The following is a 17788-nucleotide window of genomic DNA, read 5'->3' as shown; positions in this document are numbered from 1 at the left end:
ATGCTTCATTTTTAAAAAAAATTAATTTCAAGGCAGATAACCTTTTAAAACTCTAAATTTTTTCCAAGCCAAGTGTGACAACTTCTAAACAGTGCACACATCATATGGAAATACAGACTCACAAACAAGTAACATGTTCAGAATCACAGACAAATTAGTCTGAAATGGACTTTGGTGATATCTCCAGTTCAGCCTTCTGATCACAGTGGATGAACAATATTCACACCAGATTTCTCAGGTATTTTTCCAGTTGTTTTAAAACAGTAAGACAGAGATTCCAGTCCCCCTGGGCAAGCTGCTCCAGTATCTAAAGATCCTTACAGGGAAATGTCAGAATTCTCCAATCATACATCTTCTGTTACACACTGAGCCAGGGATTGTGACTTCTTATCCCATTGTACCTGAAGTCTGCACATGCCTGGTTGTGAACTGAGAGCTGTGTCACAAGTGAGGAACCACCCAGGCCTTCTAATCTAGTGAAATTTTATGCTGACAAAGTCACATAGCATTAAAAATTTAATAAGAAAACAACAGTGAAAAAAACCCCAAACACTAACATCTGCAAAGAAGGGAACACTCTTCCCATTTCTCACAGAAAAGTTGGTGTTTACTCATACTGGTTAACCTCCAATTTCTGGAAATTTACAATTCTAACAATATTAAAATCAATTTACTTTTTCTCCTCCTTAATAACCAGATGTAATCCCTATCCCACCTAGTTTATTCCCTAAAAATTCATCCAAACTGGTGTACTGTCCAGATAACACAGATTATTTCATTAGAGACACATTCCTTCTATCAATCAAGTGTTTTTATCTGGTAGACAAGATATGTTGAAGAAAATAAATTATCCAAGCATCCTACCTCTTGATTCATCTTTGCTGGAATCCTTGTTCTGGGAATATTTTTCATTATCTTTAAACAATATTGCTGGCACAAAAGCCTTCAAGTCAATGAGATTCTCATAGAAGTTTCTAGCATCTTCATCTTCCCAGATACCCCCCTCCAGGTCATATTCTCCAGGCTTTCCTGGTGTGAAAATATCAATACCAGGTCCATGTTCTGCAAAAGTAGTGAAAACATCAGAAAGTTATTTACACAAATTTACAATCTTTCATGGACAGGCACCTTTAAGAATTCTTTTAGGAAAGTGTTAAACTCTTTATTACTACTTCTGTTTTCACCTGAATATTTCAATGCATACTTTAAAGTGGTTTTAACAATTCAAGTTTAGTATTAGACATACCAAGAAATTATCTTAAAATCCTAAATTTCTTTTTGATTAAAAATACAGACAGAATCAGAGGAAGTCAAATCAAGAAAAACTAGCAGCACATTATGTAGTATTAGAAAGTTAAAACAGATTTTAACAACATTAGCATTAAAAGTAATCACTTTGAGTATGATGAACTGTATGTACCCCACTGAGTTTTAAGGACGAAGTTTAAAAATAACAAATTAATACCTAAAGGCATTAAAAAATACAGCTTTTTAAAGTTCAAGATAATTTAAAGCAAAAGATACTCATGATTTCAACAACATCTCAACAAATCTCAAAGATTTTTTTTAAAGGCATTGAAAGCTGCACTCCTGCTCAGAAGGCCAGACAGCCACATCTAGTGACTTATCTGGCTTATCAATATGTTCCTGCCCACAACATCATGACCCAAAACAGACTTCAAATGTATTTTTAACAGTATCAGCTTTTAAAACTCTAACAGTTTTTAAATACTAAAACCTGCATAACAGTAAAGGAAAGGATCAGGTTAAAAACATTTCTAATTTTCCATTCATTATTCTATCCCCAGAAACAAACCTAAAGAGATATTATTTAGGTTTCTATAACTATACAGAATATACAATAGTTATGGTTGCATATTAGGCATAATTACTTTAATTTTAAAAATAAATGTATTATTCATTAGCTGATATCCTTTAGGAGGAAAGGCGGAATGAAATGAAACCAGCAGAAAGAACACACTGCTAAGAGGGTTTGGTTCGTTTATCCAGGATTCTGTTGACCTGCTTTAGAATCTGGCTTACCCTCAGGTGTTGGCTTCTCCTGGGGGAGGTCAGGCATGTTCTCATCCAAAAGATCAGCCAGAGACTGAGAATTTGCCAACAGCTTCTGATAGGACATTGCAAATTCCTCATACTGCTTGTGTCGATCTTCACTCAGCTCTCCTTTGGAGTGGAGAATGCGTCTACAAAAACCAAACTTACAGTAAGATCACCTCTTCCCTTCAAATATATCTGAGCTATGCTGAACCATTAGGAATTCCTCTGAGCAAAGCTAACCTGCCCTCTTTGAGGGAACTGTAACAATTCTAGTTTAGACTGCAATAGCAAACATTGAAGTGACACTATTCTTTTTCCAAACCACACTGAATTTCCAACTTCAATCCTACTGAGGACAGTATAGTCACAGAAGCTCCAGCTTCCATGTCAAAGAGAAAAGCCCACTTACTCTTTGCCACAATTAGCTTGTAAAAGTCCTAAAAATACTTACATAGTAAAATAAAATATTCAACTTTATCAATAAGCTAGATAAAAGTTGCTTTGCACCTGTAACAATCCATTTCCACATTGTTGAAATGATTACATGAACTATTATCATCACCAGGAGGGTCCAAAAACTTGCAAGCAGCCCACTGACTTTCCAACAAAACAAGTTATTTCAAGGCTATCAGCCCAAATTATGAGCAGCTATAGCTGTTTCTTCAGGTGCTCTTTATTTTCTTTTACAAAACTATTCATACTTGTTTCAAATAATAATTTTTAACATTGAAGTCTGTTGTCAAAAGTAACTTGCACTTGAAGGAACCTAATCACTGCTTACAAGTGCTGGAACCACTGACCAGGCACCCTGCACTGAGATAAAAGCATCAGAAATCTGAAAAAATGTGCAAATGCCACAATTCCCAAAGCAGGTTGTATCATTATATTATCATCTGTAGGATTCCAATCTGTAGGATTTTATACTATAATAGGCAAACAGTCACAGTCTTGCCAAAGCATTTTGTGGCATAAGAATTCTGAAATAGTTAAGGCAATGTAAGTTGAGGGATATCAGTCTTTTTGTTCCAGATTAATTGTAAAACAAAAGTCTTTTTGTACACATTCACAGGGTGAGCAACAAAATCCCTTATCCCTGCTCAGAACCAGAAGTGGACACAGGTGTCTGGCAAGAGAGCAAGAAGCATTAATGCTGGCAAAGTTCTATTTCTCTGACAGAACACACTTATTTAACATGTATTGCCTGCTCCTACAAAGTACAGCAAAGAAAAATTAGCAAATTAAATAAGCACTGAGTATTTGTGAAGTGCAGCAGTTCAGTCTGGATTCAGGAAACACATTAAGTGTCAATTCACAGCTTTTCCATGGAGACCGCTGTCTATTGCACACGTATTTTAAATCAGCAGCTTTATAAACACGAGCATTGAAGCTCTCTGCTATTATTAAAAAACAAAAAAAGCAAAGTGCTGTAACAATAGTACAAGACTTTCAGTTCTCAATTTCAGTATTTCAGTTTCAAGAAGACAAGTGTTAACAAATTCAAAGCAGTTAAAGCAAATGAAGCAAACTTCAAAAAGCACAGTTCATCGCTGAATACAAGTACAGAACATAGTACTTGTATTACTTACTCAAAGCACAAGGCAAGTTCAGCACATCTTAAAAACATCCTTAATTTAGACAAAATAAGTTTCTTCCACAGCTAACACTTTGGTTTTTTTTGAAAACTCTCTTCAGAATATGGAAATCAAGGTGTTTCCTTCCAATGACACAGCCAGACAAGTTTTGTTGTGCCCTCAGCTATGTAACCAAACAACCACCAGGTTCTATGTTATGTCTATATTAAGGTCAAAGCATAACTCAAGGTACTTTTCCTAACCATCCACTTAACCAGCAACACTTGAGTCTGCTTTAATTTTACCTAAATGATTCCACAGATAACACAGCACTAAAGCACTGTTAATTTAGCACAGTAGTTTTCAATTAATTCAACCAAACTGTACAGCTTAAATTACTTCATGGTCATTCTCCTGACAGAGAAAAATGGATGAGTTATTTACCTGACAAAATATCATAACTTTAACATGTGACACAGTTAATGCACAAAAGGGAACAGTTCACTCCCTATTCACTTCATTGATTGTGGAGTAACACTGTGAATAAAAACTACAGCAAAATGGATCAGATTTTCAATACACAGAGAATTGCTTTAACCAATAGGATTATTGGGTTAAAAAAAAAAAAAAACAAAAACCTAAACCAACCTAACCAAACAAAAACACCCCAAAAAACTTCACTCATAAAAAAAAAGCAAAAGCAAGTAAGGAATCAACTGCACAATCACTTTCCCCAAATCCACAGTTTAGGAAGATATCTCTAATACACTTCTACCTTGGCAAATCCCTGTCTTGCCCTCCTGATGCCTTGCACTTCCCTAGCAAGCAAATGCCACAAATCTGTTACAGATGTTGTAAACGAATAAAATCTGGTAGGAAAGATTTTGATATCTTATTTAACAACACTTGTTCCTCCTTATTAAGGAGTTTAAAATAGACACCTTAAGCTTCAGAGAGAGAAATAATGGAGTTCTCTTAATCCAGTGATAAATGACAGCTCTTCACATTCCTTCCCCAAAACAAAACCTTGCACCCAAGTTGACAGGGAGGGATAATTCAATGACAAGGTGCTCAAAGAGGTCCCTCATCTGCCCTTGTCTGATCTACTCAAAGGAGGCTCAGTTATGAGGTCAGACCAGGCTGGTCAGGATCTGTCCAGTCATTTTTATGCAGCTGTACATGTAAATATTAAAGTATATTTCTACATCCCAGATCAGCTACATTCTTTCTGCTTCTTGCTTTCTTAACATATTCTATACCTCTCAGAAACTTTTTTCACTCTATTTTCTATCATACAGACTTTGTAACAGCCACTTATTGAAACACCAGCCAGAACCAATTTGCCCAGAACTAATGATAATTGTGAAAATATAAAGGTTCATATTCATTCACTTTGAAAAAATTACACCTTAGTCAGTAATGCACTTTGAATGAGTAAGGTACTTGTAGAAATAATGGTACCTCAAAAGTCAGTTTATGATCCTGTGAAATTCAACACTTGGCTGAGACCAGATAGGACTGCAGCACAAAACCCATCAGCACAAAGGATTCTTGCTTTGGAAGCATAAAAATTTAATGCATTCCAAGCATACATTTGGTTCAGGATGGATGTCCAATCTTTTAGCTGAAATATGTGTCTATAAACAGTAACGTGTTCATTTCTATCTGACTGGAATGCTTCCAGAAGAAATTAAGAATGACTGTTTTAAGAATAGCATTTGGGTTTAGGCTGGCTCCAGTAATGAGAATTCAGGATACTTTAAAGCAAACAGTTATTAAAAAATGTGAATATGGCAGAAATAAAATTATTCAGATCTCAAAGTCTGCATATTCATACCCTGCAATATTAGTACTACATATTTATATTTAGGAGGACTTTTATTAAATTGTCTATGCCCTCCAACACTTTAATACATTTATTTAATATATATTTGTCCACCTTGGAGTGTAACAGATACCTTCTTAACTTAACCTATTTTTTCCTTCATCCTGGTACACTAAAAAAAGTAAACAAGGCAAAGAAATTGTGGCATATGCTTCGTTTGATACATGTGGGTGGAAAGGGAGAAATCAGATTGTGCCAACTGGAAAAGGACAGTACCAGCTGGGAAAGCAGCATTGCTCTCATGCTGATAAGGAAACAGCACCAAACAGAGGAAAGAGAATTACAGCTAAAGGTCAACCTCCCTTTCCTTTAAAAGATATTCAAAGAGTCTGTTTTGTCTCTGCTTTTTAAGTACTCAGAACAAATTTAGAACTTTTTTTTAGAAACACTGCAGAACACACTTATCTTGTACACACTGCTAACAGACTTTGTTCATAAATACTGCAATAAATCTAGGCATTTCATAAATAAACTAATTTTTATTCATAAGGAAAAAGCAACATTCAATTGTCACCTGTTTTGTCTTTCAATATTTTGTAGCTCCCTGTGGTCCCTTTTCAGGTGTTTGGTCAAAGATGTAAAGTATTCCTTCAACAAATTCTGGAAGGGCTGTTGTTTCTCTGGGCTAATTATCTCACTAGGAGGAAAGCTCAAGTTAAACTTCTCTGCAACAGTTTTTACCTTCCTTGGTACCAAGCCAGCAATGTCATCTCCACAGTGCCGACAAAAGCTGATAACCACAGAAACATGAGTGTGGGATTCTCGATCAGCGTTAATAATATTTTTAAGCTGCTCATAGATTAAAGACAAACCTTCCTTGTCAGTGAAAATCCCAACTATTGTCAATTCTGCAATGAAACGCAAATCAGTTCTTAACTTGGTAATGTTGGGAGTCTTCTCTTCTTTCCTTGCCTCAAAATGTTTTTTCCAAGCCTGAAGTAACGAAGGAGCAAAGTCAGCGTATCGCTGGTGAAAGAGGGAACACAAGTGCACAGCGCAGTTCACGTCTGATATTTTCAGTTTGGCCTCCACAATAGAAGCTACTGCTTCTGCAATGTATTTGCTTAAATTCAGGCTATTAAAGTCATGGGACAAGGAGTCCCTTTGTTGCTCTGTAATGGTTTTTAGCTTCTTAACAAAAGCTGTGTTCTTCTTCAGACTGGAGTCCAGTCTGCTGAAGAAGTTTTCCTCCGGACGACTCTCCGGTGCGTTCTGGTTCTTGCTGCGGAGCTCTTTTCTTGCCTGATGGCGCTCCCAAGCCTCCTGATGGAGCTGATGTGCTTCCTCCTTCTCCCTGTGCAACATAAAAATCAGTCATTTTTGTTATGGAGCCTTCATCTCAGAGTATGGGTTCAAAGCAAAAAAGGTCACAGTTGGAAAACTTCAGGAGTTCTAACACAATTTCACCTTACTCTCTTCTGTAATATCCACTAAGCTAATCCTAGAAAGCTAAAGCATCTGCTTCAGAAACTCTGTTTAATTTTTGTATTGCAAAAGGCAAGTACTGCTGGTTACAAAACAAAATTTCTCAAATATTTCTACGCAGAACATATTAATCCCAACAGACTTGGAAAATATAAACACAAAACTTCATTCACTACTGATGAAGTTCCCACAGAAGAGGAAACAGCCTTTCAAAAGGCTGTATTACACATTTAAGGAAAATGGCTGTATTATACATCTAAAGAAAATCTTTTATTGCCAGACTAGTGAAATTACACAGAAAGTTTGGAATAGGTGAAATATATCCATCCCAGCTAGAATTTGGCTATGACATTGCCTCAATCTTAAAAGGGAAATATTTCAGACCTATAAAGATGCCACCTTCAACACTGTACTATGGCTGGATAACATACTAAGAAACATGGTCTTGGTAATATCACATATTAAACTGCCAGGCTACATTCTGAGTTTGCCATCCAGGTATCAGTTGTCTCTGACTGATTAAAAGTCATTTCTCACATCAGATTTGCTCCTGCTATGTATGATCTGTAGACCTGTTAAGTTTTGGACAGTAACACTTCACCTTAAATGCATCTGTGCTTCTTTATTGCCCTGGTCTGGGCTGGGACAGAATTAATTTTCTTCAGAGTATCCTGTATGGGGCTGTGCTTTGGATTTGTGCTGGAATCAGTGCTGATAACAGAGGGGTGTTTTCACTCTTGCTGGGATGAGCTTACACGTGGTCAAGGCCTTTTCTGCTCCACACCCACCCCATCAAGGAAGAGTCTGGGGCTGCACAAGGAATTGGGAGGGGACACAGCCAGGACAGCTGATCCCAGCTGACCCAAGGGATGTCCCAGTCCACCCAGTCCCAGACACCGTGGCCAATACATAAATCTGGGGCAAGAAGGAAGGAGAGGGATGAGAGGAGTGATGGTGTTTGTCTTCCCAAGTCACTGTTAACATTTGATGGAGTGCTGCTGTCCTGGGGATTCCTGGGGAAGTGGGGAATGAATTCCTTGTTTTGGTTTGCTTGCCTGCACAGCTTCTGCTTTACCCATTGAACTGTCTTTATGTCAACCCACAAGATTTCTCACTTTTCTGATTCTCTTCCCCACCCTGTTGAGGGGAGGGAGTGGCTGCGTGGGGCTGATGCCAGCTGGGGTTAAATCACAACATTTACTCAAGCACAATTGTGCTCTCCATGGTCATCACATGCAGAACACCATCAAACCCCCACAATAGAGACCAAAGTAACAGAGGTTACAAGTGAACACTCAAAACCTCTTAGAAGTCATAAAGCACTATCAGTGCTTTATCAATGTAAAATTTATAACACTACATGCAACTTATTAAAAGTAACTCTAACACTTCATCTTTTATAACTCTGACCACAATCCTGATAACAGAACACCAGCATTTGGCCCAATTAAACCTTTAAAAGATAACTCACTTCAGTTGAGCAGCTTCTTCTTCTTGTTTCTTTTTTTCTTCCTCCTCTTGTTTCTTTTTCTCCTCTTCTTCAAGTTTCTTTTTTTCTTCTTCTTCTTTCTTCTTTTGCTCCTCTTCTGCCTTTACTTTATCCTCTTCCTTTTTCTTCCGCTCCTTGTCTTCCTTCTTTCTTTTATCCTCTTCCATTTTTTTCTTTTTATCTTCAGGAACCTTTAAAGTCTCTCTCTTCATACCAACCTTCACATCTTCTTTGGGCTTCTCCCTGGTGCTCACTGGTCGCCTTTCACTAAATTCTTTTTCTTTATTATTTAACTGAGATTCTTTTTCTTCCATATTTGCTGGCTTTTTGCGCTCAGCTGGCATTGTGTTACCCAGGCAAACCTGCAGAAGCACAGGAAAACAAATACTTTTAAATTGCTGTTGATATTTTAGTCATTTTTCACAGCCCACCCATATTCACTTAACTCACAAATGCGTGACTCATCAAAATAAAGGTTTTCTTGAACTAAGGAATGGACCTGACAAGTAAAAACTAATCATTTTGTAAGCATGTTGTTCTGCAAAGCTGTCTTCAGCACGAATTGTGAAATAAAAGCATTCTGAAGATTCTACAACCCAAGGAATTTAAGATCTTGAACATAAACAAGTCCATCTGAAAGAAAAATAATTCAAGACTGATGAAAACTTAAAAATAAGTACATGCCTGATACATCAGCATGCATCTGCACCTCACTGACCTTCCTACACATCTCCCAAGAATACCCCCCCCCTTCCACTACCACTACTTAGGATCATAGGATAATGCAGGTTAGATGGGACCTTAAGTAATTCATCCTCCTGCTCAAAGCAGGGTCAGTAATGAGATCAGACAAGACTGTGCCAGTCCTGAAAAGTATCAAGGAAAGAAACTGCACAACCCCCCTGGCCAACCTGCTCCACTGCTGGATTATCCTCACTGTGAAAAGGCATCAACTTGCTTCCTTCTTTCCTCACCCCTCCCAGATGTCCCCAGCATCTCCAGCACTCAGCACAAGCAGCAGCTGAAGAGCGAGCAATGCTGACTAAGCTGGATGCACAAACCTCCCCGCCAGCAGAGCAAACGGAAATAATATCACAAAGGCTGTGATTATCAAGACTTAGCAAAGGCTACACTTTCTCTCTCCTTCTACTCAACCAACATTTTTGTAGGAGCTTTGGCCTTTTTGGGTTTCCAGCCCTCCAAGCTTTGGTTTCATTTGGATAAGGCCACAAAAGGTAACACATACTGAACACAAAAGGGTAAAAGCACAGTTTTGATTAGGAGGAAACTGTGAAGAGCACCTAGTTTAGGCCCCAGCTCCAAACAGATCCACGCAGATCAGAGGCTTGGCTAGGGCTTTAGTATCTCCAGGAATAGAGAAGCAATGGTCCCCTCTGGGCACACCAAGAAAAAGCTTTTCCTGATACCAGCCTGGAAATTGCCATGCCCCACAATGAGTTTGTTTCTTTTCATCCTATCCCTGCACAGCTTGGGGGAGAAGCCAGCTTCATCTTCACTAGGCTCCCCCATTAGGTTGTTTTAAGACAATAATAAGACTTCCTCCTCTCTTCTTACAGATCAAGAACCCAGTTCTCTGTGTTTCTCTTCAGATATCAAGTCCTCCAGCCCCCTGTGTTCTTGGTGATCTCCCAACAGGCTTATTTCAGTGTGGCAATGCCTTTGTTGGGAACAGAGAACCCACACCTGGATGTGGCAAGTCCTGAGCAGAGGGGGAAGACTCACCTTCAGCCTTACTGGTAACTCCTGGTAATGCAAGGGCATTCTGCTGATTCATGTCAGGGGCAGGTGGGCCAGGCAGGACCACAAGAGGCAATTACAACCACCTAGGCTTTTACTTCAAGATAAATTAATTTCTTAACACCAAAAATAATTTTCACATACTTACATGCTCCAAGTTAAATGCATGCATAGGTGGGACTGACAGGACACCACTGCATGTGATGCCTTTTGAAAAGCCACCACTTCGTTTTTATTAGCAACACCAGTTTGATTCCCAATGGCTGCCCCTACTTCTGCCTTTCTAACATTTTACTCTGGATTATGAAAACATTTAGATTTACCAATTGCCTGCATCTACTCAGAGTGGATAATGAGACACCTGCATTCCAACCTAATGTAGAGTGCTTCTGGTATTAATGTTATCTTTTTTGAAATATGTTTATAAATAAATAAATTTATAAATAAATCTTCACAAAAGAGATGTTTCTTAATAAGCATTGCACATTCCCTCTGCCATTTCCCAAACAATAAAATGACATATTTATATACTGCCTGTGCCACCCAGATGAAACTGTATTACAATATTTAAGGGTTTCTGAAGAAAAAATGGTGTGCAAAAATTTACAGTATCAGTGTTTACACCTGGGCAGTGACAACTTAGCAATGGGGAGCCTATTCATGACTTGGCCTCTGGCAGCAACTGGCAACGGCACCAACAGGGAAATGTCTCTGACAGGGACTTATGGAAATCAAATCAGCATTGCTTAAACAAGCAGTAGCACACTTGGCTCCCTAGTGCATGTCTGCAACTATAAAATTTCAGAACTATTTGAATTCCAAAAACACTGATCTTAAAACAGTATTATTATGAAATTAGTACTTAACCAAAGAGGGAAGGGGTTGCCTATGTTTAAAGAAATGCTGGAACAGAATGTCACAATTCCAATACTCTGAACAAAATATCCAGCTGCACAAGTAACTTTTAACAGCAGGGTCATTTACCAACAGGGTCATTCATTCTCTTACTAAATTTAGGAACTCTGAATTCGGTTTTAAAGATGTATCTGATGCTTCCTTGTATAACTGCAAACCTGAGAAGATGAGATAAAAAGAAAAGGGAGGGAGCATAATTTGGCACATTATGGTTTTGACCACAAGGCAGTATTGTCCACTTTTTTCCCAGTGAACAATGGAGTCAAAAAAGCCCCAAAAATCTCGTTTTACAGTAGGATTCTGTTCTGTATCCCAGAACAGGTATGCTGCAATATTCCTCACTACCTACTACGTGTACAGCTCCTTATCTCCCAAACCTTTCCGATGGCTCTGCCAGCTCGTTCGTGCCGACACCAAGCGCCCGAGGGCAGCAGGAGGCGGTGCTGCCGCTGCCTCCAGCTACAGCCGGCTGATCCAGCGCGCAGCTCCAGCCAGGCGGAGCTCCCAGCCGGCACAGAGCCCCCCTGACAGGCAGAGCAGAACTGTCCCACGAGAAACTTTCCCAAAAGTTGTGGGAAGCAGGGAAAAACGGAAACAGATGGCTGGCTCACCTGGGCCTCATCTCCATAGCTAACAAGGCTGAAGATGGAATGGAAACATTTATTCTATTTCATATCTCACATTTACATTAATGTATTGATGAAAAGGCATAATAATGGCATGAACTCCATAAGCCAACAGACAGGACAAACCAGCACTCACACCAGAAAATTAGGAAGGACAGAGAAAACAGAGCCAAGACAAACATCCCTGTGCCTTTAGACTCTTGGCAGCCCATTTCTATAGTGACACTTACATCCTTTAACACTCCTTCCTATCAGTTTCAGCACCTATGGACAACGTGTTTTTAGAGGGAACGACTTTATTCATTTTTCAATATTTGACATACAATGACTCATCTGCAGTTAAATCAATTTCTATTGTACTTAAGTTTCTACTTTTTTAAACAATAATCTTGGAATTTGAAAGAATGGGACTAGGTTTGTGATACTCTGAGCTCAGAGACTTAAGAAGTAGTTTTGAAATACAGAAGTAACATTTAAGAAAAACCATCTATGTTATTTACTCTTGAGGAAAGCAGAGAGTAATATAAGGTATTCAGGATCACAAATCTACTCACAATTCAGAATAAAAGAATAAACAGCAACACCTTGGCCCTCAAAGCAATACTCTCAAGTCATTAAAAACAGTCTACTCCCAAAGCCTGTGGTAATATGATCCAGAATCCCTATCCTTGCAACCACAAGTATGAGAGAAGGAAATACAGCTCTATTAAACTAAACACAATGAAATTTTTCACTAAAAATTAAATGGATTACATAAATAGTCCTTTCTGCAGCTACTCTATTACAAAAGACATATGGGAAATAATGAACGTAGGCAAGATGTTCGACCTCTGACTGGCTGAAAAATCTCAAAGAGAACAAACTCCTCCATCACTAGTTATCACACCACTAGAAGGTTGCAAATTTCAAAAACTGAAATGCAATTAAGGTTCTTTTAATGCAAGGGAAGGTGCATAAGAAAAATACCCAGGTCAGTGAGGAGAAAATAAACTTACGGGTGTTGGAAAATGAGACACAGCACACAGGAAAAAAAACGTAGTGCAGAGAGAGAGGAGTCCCCCAGAGCGCGGAAGGGAATGTTCACAGAATCACAGAATATCCTGACTTGGAAAGGTCCCACAAGGATCATCAAAGTCCAACTACTGTCACTGCACAGAACATCCCCAAGAGTCACACCATGTGCCTGAGCACATTGTCCAAACACTCCTGCAGTTCTGACGGGCTCGGTGCTCTGACCACTGCCCCGGGGAGCCTGTTCCAGTGCCCAGCCACCCACCGGGTAAAGAATCTTTTCCTGTTATCCCACCTAAACCGCCCCTGACACAACTTCAGGCCACTGCCACATCTTCTGGCCGGCCTGTCGAACAGCCGGGCGCTTTTACTTTCGCTTCTATACCTCTCGGGGAGAATGTTTTGCTGCCAAACTTTCAGGAACGCTCTTCCCACCGTGAAACAGAGGCCTAGAGACGAGGCACTAAGTATAAAAAGACTCCTTGGCTACCACCCCCATGCCCGCTCGCAGCTCTCCCGCAGCCCGGGCCCTTTCCCGGGTGGGACCAGCAGCTCGGCACCAGCAGCTTCCGCTTCTCTCCCGGCCTCCCTCTCCCAGGCACCGCCACTCGAGCCTTCCCTACTCCGAGCCGCACGGCCCCTCGGCCTTCGGAACCCCCCTCCCCGTGCCGCCGCCAGGCCCCTGTGCCCTCCTGCCCCCGTCTCCGAGACCCCTTCCCCACACACGCCCCGTCCCCGCCCTCCCGTGCCGTCGGTGCCCGCGGTACCTGTGCCCGGTGCCGACATGGGCCCGCCCGGCGCTGCCGCCGCCGCCGCCTCCTCCTTCTCCTCCGCCCCTCCGAGGCCCCCGAGCGCTTCTCCCCTCACGGCGACCGGGCCGCCGCCGCGCTGCCTGACCCACGGCGCTGCCCCGACCGAGCCCTCCGCGCCCGCCCCGCCACGCCCGGGCGCGAAGGGAGGAGCGGCGCCGCTTCAGGTCGGCGGAGCCGCGGCTGCGGGCGGCGCGGAGCGGCTCTTCCCGAGGGGCGGGGGTTAGGCAGCGCGGAGGGCAGCCCCGCGCGGGGTCCTGCCGGCGGACGGGTTACCGGGAGTGCGGAGGCGGAAGGGGAAGAGGAACGGGAACGGGAACGGGAAGGGAAGAGGAAAAGGGATCGGCCCCGCGTCCCTCACAGCGGCGGAAGAGGGAAATAGCCTCTGAATGTCGCTTCCTTGGTGGCCTCAGCGCACGGCTCGGCTTGTGGAGCCGCGTGACGTCACGGCGGTGACGTGTCTGTGCCGTCATGTGGCGGGTGGGGCCCTCCGGTGTCACCGTGATAAAACATTGGGGTGACAGTGTCCGAACAGCACATCGCTGCCTCAGGGTGGCTTCACGGGCGTCCACTAGTGTGCCTGGTTCTGGGCTCCTCAACACAAGGGAGACGAGGAGCTGCTGCAGAGGGTCCAGCGGAGACCAGAGACGAGGAGGCCTCTGAGCATCTCTCAGTGAGGAGGGACTGAGGCAGCTGGGCCTGGCCAGTCTGGAGAAGAGAAGACTGAGAGGGCATTTAATTAATGCAAGTAAACGTCTCCAAGGCAGGTGCCAAGAGCCTGGTGCCTGGCTCATCTCAGTGGTGCTAAGCGACAGAGCACTTGTAGCCATGATATTTTCTGAAAAATCCTTTCCTTAGGATTTTTTTCTCCTGAGAAGCTGAGAGGCCTCAGGAACAAAATGTAAACAATGATTATCTGCTGCTGTGGAATGCAACAGGTGCATCTGTGATTGGTCTCATGTTGGTTGTTTCTAATTAATGGCCAATCACAGTCCTGCTGTCTGGACTGTCTTGGTCAGTCACAAGCCTTTGTTATCATTCCTATTCTATTCTTAGCTAGCCTTCTGATGAAATCCTTTCTTCTATTCTTTTAGTATAGTTTTAATATAATAAATATCATAAAATAATAAATCAAGCCTTCTGAAACATGGAGTCAACATTCTCGTCTCTTTCCTCATCCTGAGACCCCTGCAAACACCACCACAAGCACTCTTAAAGATGAGATTTCACCTCCAATGAGGAAGAACTTCTTTATATTGAGGGTGGCAATGGGACAGGCTGCTCTCAAAGGCTCCCTCTGGAGACATTCACAACCCACCTGGATGTGTTCCTGTATCACCTGCTCCAGGTGACCCTGCCTTGGCAGGAGGATTGGACTGGATGATCTCCAGAGCTCCCTTCCAAACCCACCCATGTCACAGACATATTTTATGAAAAATCCTTTCCTTAGGATTTTTTCTCCTGAGAAGCTGAGGGCCCTCAGGAACAAAATGTAAACAATGATTATCTGCTGCTGTGGAATGCAATAGGTGCATCTTTGGTCCATGTTGGTTGTTTCTAATTAATGCCCAATCATAGTCAGCTGGCTCAGACTGTCTAGAGAGTCATGAGCTTTTGTTATCATCCCATTCCTGCCTTTCCTTTCAAGCCTTCTGATGAATCATTTCTCTATTCTTTTAGTATAGTTTCAATATAATATATATATCATAAAATAATAAACCAGCCTTCTGAAGCATGGAGTCAACATTCTCGTCTCTTCCCTGGTCCTGGGGCCCCTGTGAACACCACCACACACCCATTCTGTGATTCTTTCCTTGGGTGTCTTTTCTAGTCTAAATTTGGTCTCTCTGCCCTCTAGTCCTGTCACTGTCCCTACCTGGACATCTGAGGATATTTTAGAGTGGTGAATTTAGTGCCACTCCCAGATTTGTTGGAAAGGCTCTCTGTCTGCAGTTCTGGGCACAGCATCACCTCTTGGGCAACCCTAAAGCTGCCTAAGCTGGAAAAAGCTGGCACGGCCCAGAGTTGCAGAATGGGAATCTGGTGTTTATTTTACATTTTGAATCCAGATTCTGACAGAAGCTTTTAGGTTGGGAAAGCCTTTACACCTCTCTGGGCTTAGCACAAGCCTTCAGCAATACTGGACTTTGACAGCAGGCACAGGCCTGGGTGTACATAATGAGGTTATTCAACTGTTAAAGTTGCTTTTTACTCAGAGGCAAGAGTCAGCCCCAACAGAAGACACTGTTTACTGATGCAGAGCTTTAGGTGTGTTCTGCCAGCTGGTACAGGACTAGACAGGTTGGGGTTTTTTTCCAGGGAAGAGCTCTCCTCCCTGCTGTTTAACTTCATTGCTCATTTTGCAGACATATCTAAAAATCTTTCTGGACAAGTTTGAAAGGATGGAGTCGTGCTTGTTATTGGCACAGATCATGCACATGTCCCTGCTCACAAAGATCTCATTTGCTTGCCAAAATATCTTAAACTACCAAGTTGATTCAACTGAATCAATGGAATGGAGAAGATCCATGGCAGAACATAGTAAAAAGGGGACAGAAAGTACATATTGGTGTTGGCACTTTATTTTCCAAAGGCACCAATCCTTTGGCCTGTCAGGGGGTGCCTTTGGATTTCTCTTTTAAGGGGGAATTGGATTATACTTGGGTTAAGTATCAGTGGCACTGGCATTACATCAAGAGATGTTGGCTTATTTTCTTCTGAAGCACAATGTTGCTGCCCTTTCCAGCATGCATAAAAAGCACAATCACTACAGTTTTGAAAGGAAAGCAAAATCTCCTTTTGTGTTTATACCACACTCCCACATCTATAGTTATGTTGGAGCTCTCTCTTGTAAAGGCCATGCAAGCAAACTTAGAAAACTTTTCCTTCTAAAGTACCTATTTCATTTGTGCACATACTGATCCAGCTTTTGTACTGACTTGCCAAAACCAAAACCAGGTAGATGTTTCCTAAATCTCAAACATAATGCATGCCTTTTTTTTTTTAAATTCCTGAAGCTCATCTTCTCAATTTTTTTATGTGTTTCCTCAATTACTAGCACCAAACATGCAGACAGTATTCAAATTGTGCCAAATACTGGCCTAATGTAGAATCTGTAGGTGTCTTCTATATTTCCTTGCAGCCAAATCCAGCAATTATCTTCTTTTCTGAGTGAGTGGATATTCACAGAATGTTTTCGATCCACCTGCTTTTTTCTCATGATATTTGGAGATTATTTATAGCCAATGTTTCCTGGAAAGGAGCTACATTTTAGTGTACATTCTCTTTCAATTTGTACAAGCTTTCACCTCATCCTGTTAAAATAAGTTGTGTTTGCTTATCTCCAGCTTGACTCTCGGATTCAAGGTAACGTCTCCTCACCACTTACCTCCAGCTGACAAACTTCATCAGCACTCAAAGCGTGGGCAGCATTTTTGGTTGATCTAACTACTCAAGTGGCAAGAGGGATAATTCCTTTAGAAATATTCCCAGTGCTGCTGATTTTCTATGCTGCCAGGTAGTCAGACACTATTTAGTATGTACAGCATTGGTTTTAGGCATTTCTAGTATTTTTAGTGAGAGCATCATGTAGTACTGAATGAACCTCTCACAGGAGCCTTCTCTAGGACAGGCTTTGTGCCAGAAGAGCCAGGCTGGGAGAGTCACTTTGCCCACACCCTCAGCAGTGGTGTTTCTGCTGGCACAGGTACCACTTTCTCACATTTAGACATGAATCAAAGTCAACAAAACCTTTCCTTGACCTAGATAAAGCTACAGCAATGCTTTTGTCACGTGTAATCATGTCCTACACAAGATGATTATGTTGGCAAATCTGTAAAGTACTTTAAATCTCTATTAACTGGATTTTGAGTCATATAAAAACCCTAACAAGTTGACTTGATGAGATATATATTTCATAAACACCTGCTTAGACTTTATTAAACTTCTATTAAGTGAACTTATATATACAAATATCCAGTTAGTTCGCTGAGATCCACATTGTGTGTCTGAAATGTCTCATTGGAGAAACTGGAAAATTTTTAATGTTCAAACCTATTCCTATCAGTGCTAATTGGGAAATATTCAACTAACTGCCTATATGATTCAAAGCAAAACCACAGTGATATCTGCTGTTTGACTGGTATTTGTTTAAGAACTGTGGAAAAGTATTTTATCATCCTGCAATCTGCCTGCAACATTTGTCTTTTTCCTCAAGCACAGAATGGAAATATTTAACTACA

The 17788-nt window shown here is 41.3% G+C and overlaps 1 protein-coding gene across 1 annotated transcript in view; it reads right to left on the bottom strand.

Moving 5' to 3' along the window:
* Positions 1–13555, bottom strand: part of UPF2 (UPF2 regulator of nonsense mediated mRNA decay) — a 53542-nt gene extending 39987 nt beyond the window's left edge. The window contains exons 1-5 of the mRNA XM_030959779.1: positions 13506–13555; positions 8411–8790; positions 6029–6808; positions 2044–2204; positions 865–1062 (exon numbers count right to left, since the gene is read on the bottom strand). Of these exons, the coding sequence (XP_030815639.1) occupies positions 865–1062; positions 2044–2204; positions 6029–6808; positions 8411–8772 (1501 nt within the window). The 5' untranslated portion in view covers positions 8773–8790; positions 13506–13555. The remainder of the gene's footprint in view (positions 1–864; positions 1063–2043; positions 2205–6028; positions 6809–8410; positions 8791–13505) is intronic.
* Between the last annotated feature and the right edge of the window lie 4233 nt (positions 13556–17788).

Source organism: Camarhynchus parvulus, chromosome 1A (assembly GCF_901933205.1).
Source record: "Camarhynchus parvulus chromosome 1A, STF_HiC, whole genome shotgun sequence".
Lineage (NCBI taxonomy): Eukaryota > Metazoa > Chordata > Aves > Passeriformes > Thraupidae > Camarhynchus > Camarhynchus parvulus.
Note: the sequence above shows the minus strand (reverse complement) of the source record. Positions and strands in the feature narration are given on the sequence as shown.